At 42.5% G+C, this 17,184-nt stretch overlaps 1 protein-coding gene across 3 annotated transcripts in view; it reads right to left on the reverse strand.

Moving 5' to 3' along the window:
* The window catches only part of KCND3 (potassium voltage-gated channel subfamily D member 3), a 453,762-nt gene that overhangs the window by 25,225 nt on the left and 411,353 nt on the right, over positions 1–17,184 (reverse strand). For all 3 annotated transcript variants that reach the window (XM_056558281.1, XM_056558279.1, XM_056558280.1), the window contains 2 exons: positions 14,183–14,284; positions 141–233 (listed from right to left, as the gene is read on the reverse strand). In XM_056558281.1, the coding sequence (XP_056414256.1) occupies positions 141–233; positions 14,183–14,284 (195 nt within the window). The remainder of the gene's footprint in view (positions 1–140; positions 234–14,182; positions 14,285–17,184) is intronic.

Consider the following 17,184-nt stretch of genomic DNA (forward strand, 5'->3'; position numbering starts at 1 on the left):
ACGTGTTTTATTAAACCCGAATAACTCTGTATGAAGGCCACACTATATGCATGCATTGTACTCATTTCCATACCATGCATTGCTGTAAAAAAATAATATCCATTTGAATGAATGGTTTCATCGACCACATTTGTACTTACAGTTGTCTTTTCCAGGCAGTGCAGCAGGTGGTGGTGTTGACTCTCTATCAGGGAAGCTGATTTTCCAATGTGCGGATCTTCCTCCGTGGAGCCCTAAAGAGAGACAGAGCTTAACATTAATGCATGTAATAAGACCTACTGTGAAATAAAGGATCAGAATGCTTCAGACCTGTGACTTGTAAAGTGGATTGTCCAGCTCCAGGTTACTTTTCAGATGCATACCTTATAATCTGTCCTCCTAATCCCTTCTAACTAGTTCCTCACAGCTCACATAAATTCAGTACAAGTTCTTCACTTATAAATACAATACAGGTAGAAGCTGAACACACACACACACATATATATATATATATATATATATATATATATATATATATATATTGTATATATATTGTACAGACTATTGGTGTACATTGTACTTTGTGTTGCCAGTGTTGCAAAACACAATTCAAAGGTTGTTTATTACAGGGATAGTTGAGGCTTGCTTTATTGATCCTTCCCCTATGATATAACATATATATATATATATATATATATATATATATATATATATATATATGATAAGTTGGCCAGCACATACTGACACACACAATCCAATAAATGATCCCTGGCCCTATCTTATATGAAGGATAGCCTTATGCTTATCCCATGCATGTTTAAACTCCTTCACTGTATTTGCAGAGACCACTTCTATTGCATGGACCGGGCATAGAGGTGCACGCTGCTAGGCTAAATTTACACAAGCAGGAGAATAGAGCAGCACACTGCTAGCACAAAAAAATATATGAAATATGAATTGCTATATTGCTATAGTGAAAAACTGAGGTGCTTAGCTTACCATTTGGCCAAATAGCATGTACCATCCCACCACGATAAGGTGACCTCATTAGGACAGACCCTACACTATGAATATTCCTCTGAGCATCCAGTTTCAAGGCTTGCAAGGTCTGGAACATCCAGCACCTTATAAAATTGGTGGGGTGCACGATCCAACATAGAGGCAGCCATTCCCCCCATATTTGGCCAAATGGTAAGCTATGCACCTACATATTTCACTATAGCAATATAGTATTTCATATATATCTTTGTGCTAGCAGAGTGCTGCTGTATTCTCCTGCTTGTGTATCTTTAGCCTAGTAGCATGCACCTGTATGCCGAGTCCATGCAATAGTTGTGTATCAGTATTAGTATGTGCTGGCCAACTTATCCTTTCTTTGTATTGTACATATGGGGGGAGTGGCTACCTCCATGTTTGTCCGTGCACCCCACCAATTTTATAAGGTGCTGGATGTCCCAGACCTTACAAGCCTGGTAACTGACTACTCAGAGGCAATTCATAGTGTAGGGTCCCTCCCAATGAGGTCACCTTATTGTGGTGGGATGGTACACGCTATTTGGCCAAATGGTAAGCTAAGCACCTCAATTTTGCACTATTGCAATATAGCATTTCATATTTCATATATATCTTTGTGCTAGCAGTGTGCCGCTGTATTCTCTGCTTGTGTGTGTGTATATATATAAAATATTAATATTAAAACCTGGGAGACCTCCAAACTTAAAATAACGGGCAAACCGATCAGTGATATTATATATATATATATATATATATATATATATATATATATATATATATATATATATACATATATTTATATATATATATGTATATACACATACATATACCATTCTTTTATGATGAACATAAAAACTGAGAGGGGTAGTCTGGGGAAGTACAGTGGGGCAAAAAATAATTTAGTCAGCCACCAATTGTGCAAGTTCTCCTATTTAAAAAGATGAGAGAGGCCTGTAATTTTCATCATAGGTATACTTCAACGATGAGAGACATAATGAGAAAAAAAATACATAAAATCACATTGTCTGATTTTTTAAGAATTTATTTGCAAATTATGGTGGAACATAAGTATTTGGTCACCTACAAACAAGCAAGATTTCTGGCTCTCACAGACCAGTAACAACCTCAAACAGTCACACTCCAAACTCCACTATGGCCAAGACCAAAGAGCTGTCAAAGGACACCAGAAACAAAATTGTAGATCTGCACCAGGCTGGGAAGACTGAATCTGCAATTGGCAAGCAGCTTGGTGTGAAGAAATCAACTGTGGGAGCAATTATTAGAAAATGAAGACATACAAGACCACTGATAATCTCCCTCGATCTGGGGCTCCACGCAAGGTCTCACCCCATGGTGTCAAAATGATCACAAGAACAGTGAGCAAAAATCCCAGAACCACACGGGGGACCTAGTAAATGACCTGCAGAGAGCTGGGACCAAAATAATAAAGGCTACCTTCAGTAACACACTACGCCGCCAGGAACTCATAACCATGCAGTGCCAGATGTGTTCCCTTGCTTAAGCCAGTACATGTCCGGGCCCATCTGAAGTTTGCTAGAGAGCATTTAGATGATCCAGGAGAGTATTGGGAGAATGTCATATGGTCAGATGAAACCAAAGTAGAAGTTTTTGGTAAAAACTCAACTCGTCATGTTTGGAGGAGAAAGGATGCTGAGCTGCATCCAAAGAACACCATACCTACTGTGAAGCATGGGGGTGGAAACATCATGCTTTGGGGCTTTTTTTCCTGATAAGGGACCAGGACGACTGATCCATGTAAAGGAAAGAATAAATGGGGCCATGTATCGTGATATTTTTAGTGAAAACCTCCTTCCATCAGCAAAGGCATTGAAGATGAAACATGGCTGGGTCTTTCAGCATGACAATGATCCCAAACACACCACCCGGGCAACGAAAAATTGGCTTCGTAAGAAGCATTTCAAGGTCGTGAAGTGGCCTAGTCAGTCTCCAGATCTCAACCCCATAGAAAAGCTTTGGAGGGAGTTGAAAGTTCGTGTTGCCCAGCAACAGCCCCAAAACATCACTGCTCTAGAGGAGATCTGTATGGAGGAATGGGCCAAAATACCAGCAACAGTGTGTGAAAGCCTTGGGAAGACTTATAGAAAATGTTTGTCCTTTGTCATTGCCAACAAAGGGTATATAACAAAGTATTGAGATGAACTTTGGTTATTGACCACATACTTATTTTTCCACCATAATTTGCAAATACATTCTTTAACCCCTTGGGGACGGAGCCCATTATGACCCTAAGGACGGGAGCATTTTTTGCAAATCTGACCACTGTCACTTTAAGCATTAATAACTCTGGAATGCTTTTACTTATAAATTTGATTCTGAGATTGTTTTTTCGTGACATATTCTACTTTATGTTAGTGGTAAATTTTCGGTGATACTTGCATCCTTTCTAGGTGAAAAATGCAAAAATGTCATGAAAAATTGGAAAATTTAGCATTTTTCTAACTTTGAAGCTCTCTACTTATAAGGAATATGGATATTCCAAATAAATTATATATTGATTCACATATACAATATATATACTTTATGTTTGCATCATAAAATTGATGAGTTTTTACTTTTGGAAGACACCAGGGGGCTTCAAAGTTCAGCAGCAATTTTCCAATTTTTCGCAAAATTTTCAAAATCTGAATTTTTCAGGGACCAGGTCAGGTTTGAAGTGGATTTGAAGGGTCTTCTGGTTAGAAAATACCCAATAAATGACCCCATTATAAAAACTGCACCCCTCAAAGTATTCAAAATGACAATCAGTAAGTGTGTTAACCCTTTAGGTGTTTCACAGGAATAGCAGCAAAGTGAAGGAGAAAATTCGAAATCTTCATTTTTTACACTGGCATGTTCTTGTAGACCCAGTTTTTGAATTTTTACAAGGGGTAAAAGGAAAAAAATCCTCTCAAAATTTGTAACCCAATTTCTCTCGAGTAAGAAAATACCTCATATGTGTATGTAAAGTGTTCGGCGGGTGCACTAGAGGGCTCAGAAGCTAAGGAGCAACAATGGGATTTAGGAGAGTGAGTTTTTCTGAAATGGTTTTTGGGGGGCATGTCCCATTTAGGAAGCCCCTATGGTGCCAGGACAGCAAAAAACCCCACATCGCACACTATTATGGAAACGACACCCCTCAAGGAACGTAACAAGGGGTACGGTGAGCCTTAATACCCCACAGGTGTTTGACAACTTTTTGTTAAAGTCGGATGTGTAAATGAAAAAAAATATATTTTTCCACTAAAATGCTGGTTTTTCCCCAAATTTTACTTTTTTACAAAGGGTAATAGGAGAAAATGCCCCCCAAAATTTGTAACCCCATTTCTTCTGAGTATGGAAATACCCCATATGTGGACGTCAAGTGCACTGCGAGCGAACTACAATGCTCAGAAGAGAAGGAGCACCATTGAGCTTTTAGAGAGATAATTTGTTTGGAAAGGAAGTCGGGGGCCATGTGCATTTACAAAGCCCCGCGTGGTGCCAGAACAGTGGACCCCCCCACATGTGACCCCATTTTGGAAACTATACCCCTCACGGAATGTAATAAGGGGTGCAGTGAGCATTTACACCCCACTGGCGTTTGACAGATCTTTGGAACAGTGGGCTGTGCAAACAAAAAAATTACATTTTTCATTTTCACTGACCACTGTTCCAAAAATCTGTCAGACCCCTGTGGGGCGTAAATGCTCACTGTACCCCTTATTACATTCCGTGAGGGGTGTAGTTTCCAAAATGGGGTCACATGTGAGTATTTATTATTTTGCATTTATGTCAGAACCGCTGTAAAATCAGCCACCCCTGTGCAAATCACCAATTTCGGCCTCAAATTTACATAGTGCGCTCTCACTCCTGAGCCTTGTTATGCGCCCGCAGAGCATTTTATGCCCACATATAGGGTATTTCCGTACTCAGGAGAAATTGCGTTACAAATTTTGGGGGTCTTTTTTTCCTTTTACCTCTTGTGAAAATAAAAAGTAAAGGGCAACACCAGCATGTTAGTGTAAAAAAATTTTTTTTTTACACTAACAGGCTGGTGTAGACCCCAACTTTTCCTTTTCATAAGGGGTAAAAGGAGAAAAAGCCCCCCAAAATTTGTAGTGCAATTTCTCCCGAGTACGGAAATACCCCATATGTGGCCCTAAACTGTTTCCTTGAAATACGACAGGGCTCCAAAGTGAGAGAGCACCATGCGCATTTGAGGACTAAATTAGGGATTGCATAGGGGTGGACATAGGGGTATTCTACGCCAGTAATTCCCAAACAGGGTGCCTCCAGCTGTTGCAAAACTCCCAGCATGCCTGGACAATCAGTGGCTGTCCGGAAATGCTGGGAGTTGTTGTTTTGCAACAGCTGGAGGCTCCGTTTTGGAAACACTGCTGTACAATACGTTTTTCATTTTTATTGGGGGGGACAGTGTAAGGGGGTGTTTATGTAGTGTTTTACCCTTTATTATGTGTTAGTGTAGTGTAGTGTTTTTAGGGTACATTCACACTGGCGGGTTACGGTGAGTTTCCCGCTAGGAGTTTGCGCTGCGGCGAAAAATTTGCCGCAGCTCATACTTGAAGCAGGAAACTTGCTGTAAACCCGCCCGTGTGAATGTACCCTGTACGTTCACATGGGTTAAACCTCCAGCTGTTTCAAAACTACAACTCCCAGCATGCACTGTCTGTCAGTATATGCTGGGAGTTGTAGTTTTGCAACAGCTGGAGGCACACTGGTTGGAAAACCTTCAGTTAGGTTCTGTTACCTAACTCAGTATTTTCCAACCAGCGAGCCTCCAGCTGTTGCAAAACTACAACTCCCAGCATGCACGGTCTGTCAGTACATGCTGGGAGTTGTAGTTTTGCAACAGCTAGAGGCACACTGGTTGGAAAATACTGAGTTGGGTTCTGTTACCTAACTCAGTATTTTCCAACCAGTGAGCCTCCAGCTGTTGCAAAACTACAACTCCCAGCATGCACGGTCTGTCAGTGCATGCTGGGAGTTGTAGTTTTGAAACAGCTGGAGGCACACTGGTTGGAAAATACTGAGTTGGGTTCTGTTACCTAACTCAGTATTTTCCAACCAGTGTGCCTCCAGCTGTTGCAAAACTACAATTCCCAGCATGTCTGATCACAGAAGGGCATGCTGGGAGATGTAGTTATGCAACAGCTGGAGGTACGCAACTACAACTCCCAGCATGCCGAGACAGCTGTTTTCTGTGTGGGCATGCTGGAATTTGTAGTTTTGCAACATCTGGAGTGCTACAATTTAGAGACCACTGAACAGTGATCTCCAAACTGTGGACCTCCAGATGTAGCAAAACTACAACTCCCAGCATGCCCAGACAGCAAACAGCTGTGTGGGCATGCTAGGAGTTGTAGTTTTGCAAGATCTAGAGGGCAGTATAGAGATCACTGTGCAGTGGTCTCTAAACTGCAGACCTCCAGCTGTTGCAAAACTACAAATTCCAGCATGCCCACACAGCAAACAGCTGTCTGGGCATGCTGGGAGTTGTAGTTTTGCAACATCTGGAGGGTACAGTCTAGAGACCACTATAGTGGTCTCAGACTGTAGCCCTCTAGATGTTGCTATGCAACTACTCACCGGCTTCTGTCGCATCCGGGAGCCGTCCTCTTCTGCAGCACGCGGCAGCAGATCTCCGTCGCCGACCGCCGATCCCAGTCGCTCCGCTGCCTCCGGAGGGGTAAGTGGACTCCGACGCCGCTCCTCTTCGTTTTCCCCGTTCTGCCCCGCCTATTGTGGGAGGGCAGGACGGAGAAAATGAAAGTAAACCCCCCCGCCCCCGATCTGCTATTGGTGGTCGCGTCTAGACCACCAATAGCAGAGATAGGAGGGGTGGCAACTCTGCCACCTCACTCCTATCGCTTTAGGGGGATCGTGGGTGTCTTAGACACCCGCGATCCCCCTTCTATTCCGGGTCACCGGGTCACCATAGACCCATAATGACCCGGAATCGGCGCAAATCGCAAGTGTGAAATCACTTGCGATTTGCGCCGATCGCCGACATGGGGGGGTCTAATGACCCCCCTGGGCATTTGCACGGGGTGCCTGCTGATAGATATCAGCAGTCACCCCGTCCCGGTCCCCGCCCGGCGCGCGGCGGGGGCCGAAATTCCCACGGGCGTATGGATACGCCCTTCGTCCTTAAGTACCAGGACGCAAGGGCGTATGCATACGCCCTTCGTCTCCAACAGGTTAAAAACAGACAATGTGATTTTATGGATTTTTTTTTCTCATTATGTCTCTCATAGTTGAGGTATACCTATGATGAAAATTACAGGCCTCTCTCATATTTTTAAGTGGGAGAACTTGCCCAATTGGTGGTTGACTAAATGCTTTTTTGCCCCACTGTAAATTATCCCCTATAGGGTATAATTGTCTGATCACGGGTGGGGGGGGTCCAACTGCTGGAACCCCATGCGATCTCCTGTATGGGGCCTAGCATCTCACCCATCCTCTGAGTGCTCTGGCCAAGCAAGAGTCACTGGTGATTGGTTGAGCGGGCCGTCACTGATGAGTGGTTGGACCCCCCTTTGATGATCAGGCACTTATCCCATATCCTGTAGACAGGGTATAAGTTCAGTTCCCCAGACTATTTAACGGGGTACTCCACTCTGCAGTGTTCGGTACATTTAGTTCCAAACGCTGGTGCGGGCTTTGGGGGTCACCACGCCCCCACGTTATGTCACGCCCCTCATGACATCACACCTCACCCCCTCAATGTTAGTTTATGGGAGGGGGCATGATGGGCGTCACACCCCCTCCCAAAGACTTGCATTGAGGGGTCGGGGTATGACGTCATGATGGGTGGGGCATGACATTACGAGGGGGTGTGGCGACCCCCAAAGCCAGCACCAACGTTTGAAACTAAACGTTCTGAGCCCTGCGGAGTGGAGTACCCCTTTAATGGCCAAAGTGTTCTGAGTATGTTCCTATAAGTCGTATAATGTGTTATTATAGCATGTTTCTGGAAATTCTATATATTTTATATATTTATCTGTTTAATGGACTGAAGGTAATTGTAAATCTGATAAAGTTGGATTGTATATAAGGGTTATATAAGGCCATTGGTTTTAATTCATGTCAGGTACCTGCCATGCAATAAAAAAAATATTTTGGGTGAAGTGGTGGGTGCCATAAACTTCTATCTTTTGGGATTTATACATCAGCACTCTCTATGTTCTTCATTGATCCCCACCAGATAGCGCAGCATTACTAGGTCTCTTAGATGCTTCTGCTATCTGAACAGCATCCAATAATGTGAGGAACAGTGCCAGATTTTTTATTTCTATTCTTTCTTGTGCGTAGATAATAAAAACTGTTGGGGAGATTGATCAACACCAGTGCAGAGAAAAAGTTACCTATAGCAGCCAATCAGATGGCTTCTTTTACTGGCACCTTTTTAAAAATTAATGAGGCGATCTGATTGGTTGCTATGGGCAATTGGTCCACTTTTTCTTTACAATTTTTGATAAATCCCTCCATCTATAATTTTAGTATGGCCAAAATCGTACTCACTCGCAGAATAAAGTGAACATGACATTTACACTGCATGGTGAGACATTGGCAGAATAACATTTCTTTTTCTCCATTTCACTACACAATTTTTTTTTTACGTTTCTGAATACACAATATGGGTGCGTTCACACGTGCATATTTTTGCTACAGATCTGCTGCGGATTTTGCTGTCCCTTGACTGCAGCAAAAATTCTCATATGCGAATGCACCCTATGTGAATGCGCCCTTTGATACACTTAACAATGTTATTACAAAAACAACTCATCCTGCAAAAAACAAGCCCTTATATGTAGTGTCAATTAAAACATAAAAAATCCATGGTTCATGAAAGGCAAGGAAATACATTTTTTTTTTTTACTCCATAACCAAAATCACCATGGCAGAGAGGAGGGTATAGTTTCTGAGCTGTTTAGTATGACCCACGAGGCCGGTATGGCTGAAACATCTGAACTCTATACTTTTGGTCATATAGGGTATACTGGTGCTGTGTAAGCTTGGAAAATAAAATAATAATATAGGACTAGTATCACTTGTGACTTGACCTTTTTCCCTTTACAGAAAAACAAGAAGCATTATGTATCTGTAGAATGTTTCCCAGGGGCTGTTAAGTTTTAATGCCCAGATTCTGAGAAATAGTAAAAGTTATGTTTCCTATTTCGTCTTCATTGCTCAGTTGTAATTCTGACCATTTTACTCTAATACCTTTGCAGGCTACTGAAAATATGTTGGATCACATTGTTCCTATTAGAAATGGCTGATAAAGCTGTAGAATCCCAATGTAAAGGTTATTGTGATGGCGGTAATATATTTTTAGCCTGCATATTTCACAGGTGGCTATTGAGAACGTGCAGAACCACTACAGAAACCAAGAGGTTTTTCAAAACCTCCTTACTCTGAAACAGAATCTAAAGAAAAAAATGACACTCTGGAGTGTTGGATCCAACGTATGGAGGAAAGACTGGCAGGTTAATGTACCGCCATTACTGGACATCCTATAGCAGTGGAGGAAAACTTGGCTTTCTTAACAATCTACACTAAACGGTCCTAGGAGGTCTATTATATTGTTTATTTCATTGTAGATACTGGATAGATTTTTAATTAAATCTCAAATTGTTTTGGAAATGCGTTCAGAAAGAAATTCTGCAGTCTCCGGTGATGGGATCTGGTCTTATGTTTAAAGACTGATAAAATGATGGGAAATATGCTGTTGTTGTAGATTCTACACCTGTTGCATATCTACTGCAAATGCTGAATTAAACACCCACTTTGCATCTATAATCCCTGCTCACCAGGGAGGAGGTGCATTGTTCATCCTTCTCTTTTGCCAGTTTTTCCCAATTGGCAGCGCTATGTTTCCTTATTTATTGTTGCTCACTGTGTCTCATTACTTTCAATTAATCAATTAATTTCCATGAGACTTTGCAGTGTAAAGATAAGTGTGATAAAGTGAAACCTTGCTATGCAGATGTGTGAATATGTGGTCAGTGTGGGGATACGGGCATCCATGGGTATAGCTGGGGGTTAGCAGGGCATGTGCCCCAGGTTCTGGCTCTTATGGATGCTGGCAACCAGCTACTTTACCTTGGCCAGGGTGTTTAGTTACTTAAAGTGTACCTGTCATTTGCAAAAACGTTTTATATAATGCACATAATAACATTATATGTATATTTGTAATTTACATTGGGTACAAATGTGTATATTTTTGGGTTCAAAATGCTGTATTGTCCCTGCAGCTATGGCCTGTGTGCAGAGACAAGATACAGGAAGTGTGGGAGGACATGCAGGGCTCTGTGCAGTGAGGACAAGCAGGGCTCTGTACACTGAGGACAAGCGGGGCTCTGTACACTAAAGATAAGCAGGGTTCTGTACACTGAGGACAAGCAGGGCTCTGTACACTGAGGACAAGCAGGGCTCTGTACACTGAGGACAAGCAGGGCTCTGTGCAGTGAGGACAAGCAGGGCTCTGTGCAGTGAGGACAAGCAGGGCTCTGTACACTGAGGACAAGCAGGGCTCTGTACACTGAGGACAAGCAGGGCTCTTTACACTGAGGACAAGCAGGGCTCTGTACACTGAGGACAAGCAGGGCTCTGTACACTGAGGGAAAGCAGGGCTCTGTGCAGTGAGGACAAGCAGGGCTCTGTACACTGAGGACAAGCGGGGCTCTGTACACTAAAGATAAGCAGGGCTCTGTACACTGAGGACAAGTGGGGCTCTGTATACTAAAGATAAGCAGGGCTCTGTACACTGAGGACAAGCAGGGCTCTGTGCAGTGAGGACAAGCAGGGCTCTGTGCAGTGAGGACAAGCAGGGCTCTGTACACTGAGGAGAAGCAGGGCTCTGTACACTGATGACAAGCAGGGCTCTGTACACTGAGTACAAACAGGGCTCTGTGCAGTGAGGACAAGCAGGGTTTTGTGCAGTGAGGACAAGCAGGGCACTGTGCAGTGAGGACAAGCAGGGCTCTGTGCAGTGAGGACAAGCAGGGCTTTGTACATTGAGGACAAGCAGGACTCTGTACACTAAGGACAAGCAGGGCTCTGTACACTGAGGACAAGCTGGGCTCTGTACACCTGAGGACAAGCTGGGCTCTGTACACCTGAGGACAAGCAGGGATCTGTACACTGAGGACAAGCAGGGCTCTGTACACCTGAGGACAAGCAGGGCTCTGTACACTGAGAACAAGCAGGGCTCTGTACACCTGAGGACAAGCAGGGCTCTGTACACTGAGGACAAGCAGGGCTCTGTACACCTGAAGACAAGCAGGGATCTGTACACTGAGGACAAGCAGGGCTCTGTACACCTGAGGACAAGCAGGGCTCTGTACACTGAGGACAAGCAGGGCTCTGTACACCTGAGGACAAGCAGGTCTCTGTGCAGTGAGGACAAGCAGGGCTTTGTGCAGTGAGGACAAGCAGGGCTCTGTGCAGTGATGCTCTGTGACACGCTTCCAGCAAACACAACAGGATGATTGACAAGCCAGGAGAATGCACAGAGCTCTGCTTGTCCTCAGGTCTCTGCACAGACACACAGGCAATAGCTGAAGGGACAACTATTTTTTACCTAAAAATATACACATTTTTTTAACAAACATTTATTACAAATAAAAAGTATTCACAAATGACAGGTACACTTAAAAAAATATATTTTTATGGTGGATGAAAAAAATCCTAGCTCCATGAACACTTAAACAGCCAGATAATGTTATTGGGAAGTATTTTAAACCACACTAGATATTGGGAAAGAATGGGGGAAAAAAAACTACAGTGCACACAATGGCCATCACCTTCTGGTATCACAGACTGAGTTCTGCATGGCAAATCTGAGAGTTAGCACCTTTAAGGGTTAATACCTGCGTACCAATACCCATCATACAAACACCAGTACTGATGGCTCTTGCCTACACGCTATACTGGTGACTGGAGGGAAACCGTTACCTGCCTGTATGCCATTTCCCCTTTAAATTTATAATTATGCTGAGTACAGCACTTGGGTATTTTTAGGAACTCCTATAATGAGTGAATGCAGTGTCAATCCACCTCTCAATTTAAATAGGGGGATGCAAGATCCCTCTCCTTATGTTTGGTTGGAGGTCCCAGCAGTCAGACCTGAACTGATCAGACACTTGTTATCTATGTCTGGGATAGGTGATTGGAAAAACCCTATGATCATACCTTGTAGATATCCCAGACTAAAATGACTATATATCTACTGATACATACATTTAAAATTATATACTTTTTAAAACTCTATAGAGCGAGTTGCGCGATTCACATTGTGTTTTCTATCCCCCTCTTTTTTTTGTTTTTACTTGATCAGCACTCTGCCCCTCACCCTCCCCCCAGGCCTGTATTAATTCACAGGAACCTGCAAATGGCCCTATTCTTTCTGGCAGTCTCCCAGTCTTTTACAGGGAGCACATGGTAAGTGAGCTTTGTCACCTGTTTACCCTGGTGCCATGCTGTGCGGCGTCCATTGCTTCTGTGGCGCTGTGTCTGTGGGGGCGTGACCCAGGGAATGCTTCGGGCGGCATTGGGGCTCTTCCAGTGGGCCGTTCCCCCTGTGGGCACTAGTGTTGCGGTGGTGGTTGCTGCTCAGTGAAGCAACATTTTATGCTAGGGATGTTAGGGACCCGCTACTTACAGGTGGCCATGACGTGGCTGGCGGGCTTACATTTCATGATCATTAAGTGCACTAACTACCTGTTAGTTTAATAAATTTAGCTGAGAAGCCTTACATCACTGTGCATGTTGTAGATGTGCAACCTTGTCTGTTTTTTATCTTTTATCTTTTTTATCAGATTTTTTATGAATCCCAGACTAATGTGACTATATATCTACTGATACATTCACTTAAAATAATATACTTTTTAAAAGTAGCACTTTTAAGTGTCATTTAACCTGTTAAGGACAAAGGGCGTACCTGTGTGCCCGCTCCCGCGATATAACGAGAGGTCACGGGCTGACCCTTGTCATATCGGGTCGGTCCCGGCGGCTAGCAACGGCGGGAACCAGTGGCTAATACCAGACATCACCGATTGCGGTGATGTCCGGTTTTATCCCCTTAGACACGGTGATCAAAGTTGATTGCCGCCGGGCTGATCGGGACCACCGCAGTGAAATCGCGGACACACAAGGAGGGTCTCTACCTTCCTCCTCGGTGTCCAATCGGTGATTGATTGCTCCATGCCTGTGATCCAGGCTGTAGCAATCAAGCACCAAAAAACATGTTATAGTCCCCTATTGGACTATAAAAAAAAGTGTTAAAAAAAGTTAATAAATGTGATTTACCCCTTCCCTAATAAAAGTTTGAATCACCCCCCTTTCCCATAAAAAAAAACTATGTAAATAAAAATAAATATAGACATATGTGGTTTCACCACATGTATAAATGTCCAATATATATATATATATATATATATATATATATATATATATATATATATATATATTAAAAAAAAAAAAAAAAAAAAATAATATATATATATATATATATATATATATATATATATATGTTAATTAAACCCCATGGTCAATGGCGTACACGTAAAAAAATTCCAATGTCCAAAATAGCGTATTTTTGGTCCCTTTTTATACCATAAAAAAATGAATAAAAGGCGATCAAAAAGTTCCATTAAAACAAAAATGGTACAGATAAAAAAATTTGCCCTCATCCCGCCCCATATGAGGAAAAAAATAAAAAAGTTATAGGGGCCAGAATAGGAAATTTTTAGACGTATTAATTTTCCTGCATGTAGTTGTGATTTTTACTAGAAGTAAAACAAAATTAAACCTATATAATTAGGGTATCATGTTAATTGTATGGACCTACAGAATAAAAATAAGGTGTAATTTTTACCGAAAAACTATATAGAAACGGAAGCCTCCAAAAGTTACAAAATGGTGTTTTTTTTTGTTTTTATTTTGTCCCACAAATATTTTTTGGGGGGGTTTTGCCCTTCATTTTTTTTAGTAAAATGACTGATGTCATTACAAAGTGCAATCGGTGGTGCACCATATGGGTCTGTAGGTGCAAAATTGAAAGGGTTATCATTTTTAAAAGGTAAGGAGGAAAAAAAACGAAAGTGCAAAAAAGGAAAAACGCTCAGTGCTGAAAGGGTTAACTATGTGAAACAGTAACTGTACATACCACCATTTCCAGCGCCTCATTCAGTAGGCCATTTCTTTTACTGTGCAGATAGGCCGATGAAGTTCCTGTCTTGGCCACCTTTATCCTGGCAAGTCTAGCTTTCTGTACAAGAAGAAAAAAAACATTGTCACCATAATATCCATGGTCACCATAATATCCATTGTCATCATAATATCCATTGTCATCATAATATCCGTGGTCACCATAATATCCGTGGTCACCATAATATCCGTGGTCACCATAATATCCATTGTCATCATAATATCCATGGTCACCATAATATCCATTGTCATCATAATATCCATTGTCATCATAATATCCATTGTCATCATAATATTCGTGGTCACCATAATATCCGTGGTCACCATAATATCCGTGGTCACCATAATATCCATTGTCATCATAATATCCATGGTCACCATAATATCCATTGTCATCATAATATCCATTGTCATCATAATATCCATTGTCATCATAATATTCGTGGTCACCATAATATCCGTGGTCACCATAATATCCATTGTCATCATAATATCCATGGTCACCATAATATCCATTGTCATCATAATATCCATTGTCATCATAATATCCATGGTCACCATAATATCCATTGTCATCATAATATCCATTGTCATCATAATATCCGTGGTCACCATAATATCCATTGTCATCATAATATCCATTGTCACCATAATATCCATTGTCACCATAATATCCGTGGTCACCATAATATCCGTGGTCACCATAATATCCATTGTCACCATAATATCCATTGTCATCATAATATCACATGGCTTCCTTCAATCTTTATAGTCACAAAACATCTTTTTTTTTTTTTTAATGGACTCGGATTTGTAAAGGTAGAAACAAAAATCAGGGCTCCAAAAAGTTGCAATTGATATACAGTATATCAAAATGACTAAACTATTTGGGGGTTATTGATTGATATAATTTTTTTCTTTTTACATACTGCCTAAAGAAAGTTTGGGATTTTATGATTCTACCTGAAGCTGTAGAGAGATTGTTTTATATTGCTTTCTGGATGCCGTTATGTTTCTATTATTTCACATATTGTTCATATTCTCAATAAGGATTAGTAATAGATTATATATGAAATCTCTCAAAAAACGTGACAAATCCTAGCGGCAAATAATCCTCTCCACTGTCAGCTTTAGAATGGTTGCAATGACTGCTGTTTAGTGGTTTGCTCTGTTACCTTATAGCATTGGAGTCTTGGATACATACTGATATGGGCTAACCATGAAATTGGCCATAATGTGTATGTGTGAGATAGGGAAGTTAGATTGTGAGCCCCAATGAGGATAGAAAGTGATTATTATAATAGTAACAAGTCCTGTGCAAATACAGTGGTCCCTCAACATACGATGGTAATCCGTTCCAAACGGACCATCGTTTGTTGAAACCATCGCATGTTGAGGGATCGGTGCAATGTAAAGTATAGGACAGTGGTCTACAAACTGCGGACTTCCAGATGTGTTTTGCAACATCTGGAGGTCCGCAGGTTGTAGACCACTGTTAGAGGAAGTTGTACTCACCTGTCCCCGCCGCTCCGGACCGTCACCGCTCGTCACCGCTGCCCGGGATGTCGCCGTCCATTGCTGTTGCTGCGTCCCCGGGTTGTCCCCTACGCTCCGGTAAGGCCTCTTCTTCCCCGGCATCCGCGCTCTCCGTCACTGCCATCGCGTTGCTACGCACGCCACTCCTATTGGATGACGGAACGGCGTGCGCAGCGACGTGATGACGTCGATGGAGAGCGCCGACGATGCAGAGGATCCCGAAGAGGACACGCCGGAGCCCCGAGGACAGGTAAGTGATCGTCAGCGGACCACATGGGGCACGTAAACGGCTATCCGGTGGCAGCTGAAGCAGTCAGCGCTGGGGGGTAGCCGTTTATGCGATGGCCCCGACATACAAAAGCATCGTATGTTGATGCGGCCTTCAACATGCGAAGGCCTCTGAGAGACCATCGCATGTTGAAATGATCGTATGTCGGGGCCATCGTAGGTTGAGGGGTCACTGTACATAAGCATCAAGAAATAAAGAATTAAAGTTAAAGTCTTTTGTCAATGACTAAAAGAAATTGTATCATAGTGAATGAAGGAAGAGGCTGGTGCGATAATGTTCTCCAGTTTCCGCACACTCCCCTGTATCTGATAGAATGAATGAAGCAGCACAAGCATCAAACAGTACCGCTTCCTTTCAGCACAGATCCTTCATTGCAGATAGTGGACTTGTAATTTGCCTAATCAAAAGCTCCGAGTCCTGTCTGTCGCTTGTATTGGAGAGAAGCCGGCTCTCTTTGTATTCTTCTGTAAATACGTGAACCTGTCGTAATTCTATTTGGACACATTTTATAATGTAATCTTTTGGAGAGCTCGTGCAGAACTGCGCTTGTTCCCCTCTAATTATTATTAGTTAATTACATTTGGATTCTAAGAGGAAGCAAAGTGTTGGAATTGTGGAGGTAAATATTCTCTGCTGTCATTCTTCCAAGAATGGAAAGTAATGAGCGGCTCCTGAAAACGCTGCAGTTATATTGCTCTTCTATCTGGCAAATTTTCTAAAAATTCACGGCTGGAGTATTTAAATTGGCATCTGCGATTGATTCTGCAATAAAAATACAACCCTGCTGAGTAACAGCAGCCAACTGCTCTTTAAAAGGAGAACTCCACTCCTCAGCATTCTAAACATTTAGTTACGAACGCTGGGTGTGGGCTTTGGGGGTTGCCCCGCCCCCTCATGGCGTCACGCCCTGCCCCCTCAATACAAGTCTATGGGAGGGGGCGTGACGAGGGGGCATGGCCCCCGAAGCCCGCTACCAGCACTTGGAACTAAACTTGACCGCCGAACACTGGGGAGTGGAGTACCCCTTTAAGAAATATTCTTAAGAATAATGGGTCACATTTTAGGCCTAATTCAGACAAGTGTCCTTTACAATATTTAAGTTGCATGGGACCATTCAAAGGCACCCATAGACTTCT

Source organism: Hyla sarda, chromosome 2 (genome assembly GCF_029499605.1).
Source record: "Hyla sarda isolate aHylSar1 chromosome 2, aHylSar1.hap1, whole genome shotgun sequence".
NCBI classification, from domain to species: Eukaryota; Metazoa; Chordata; class Amphibia; order Anura; family Hylidae; genus Hyla; species Hyla sarda.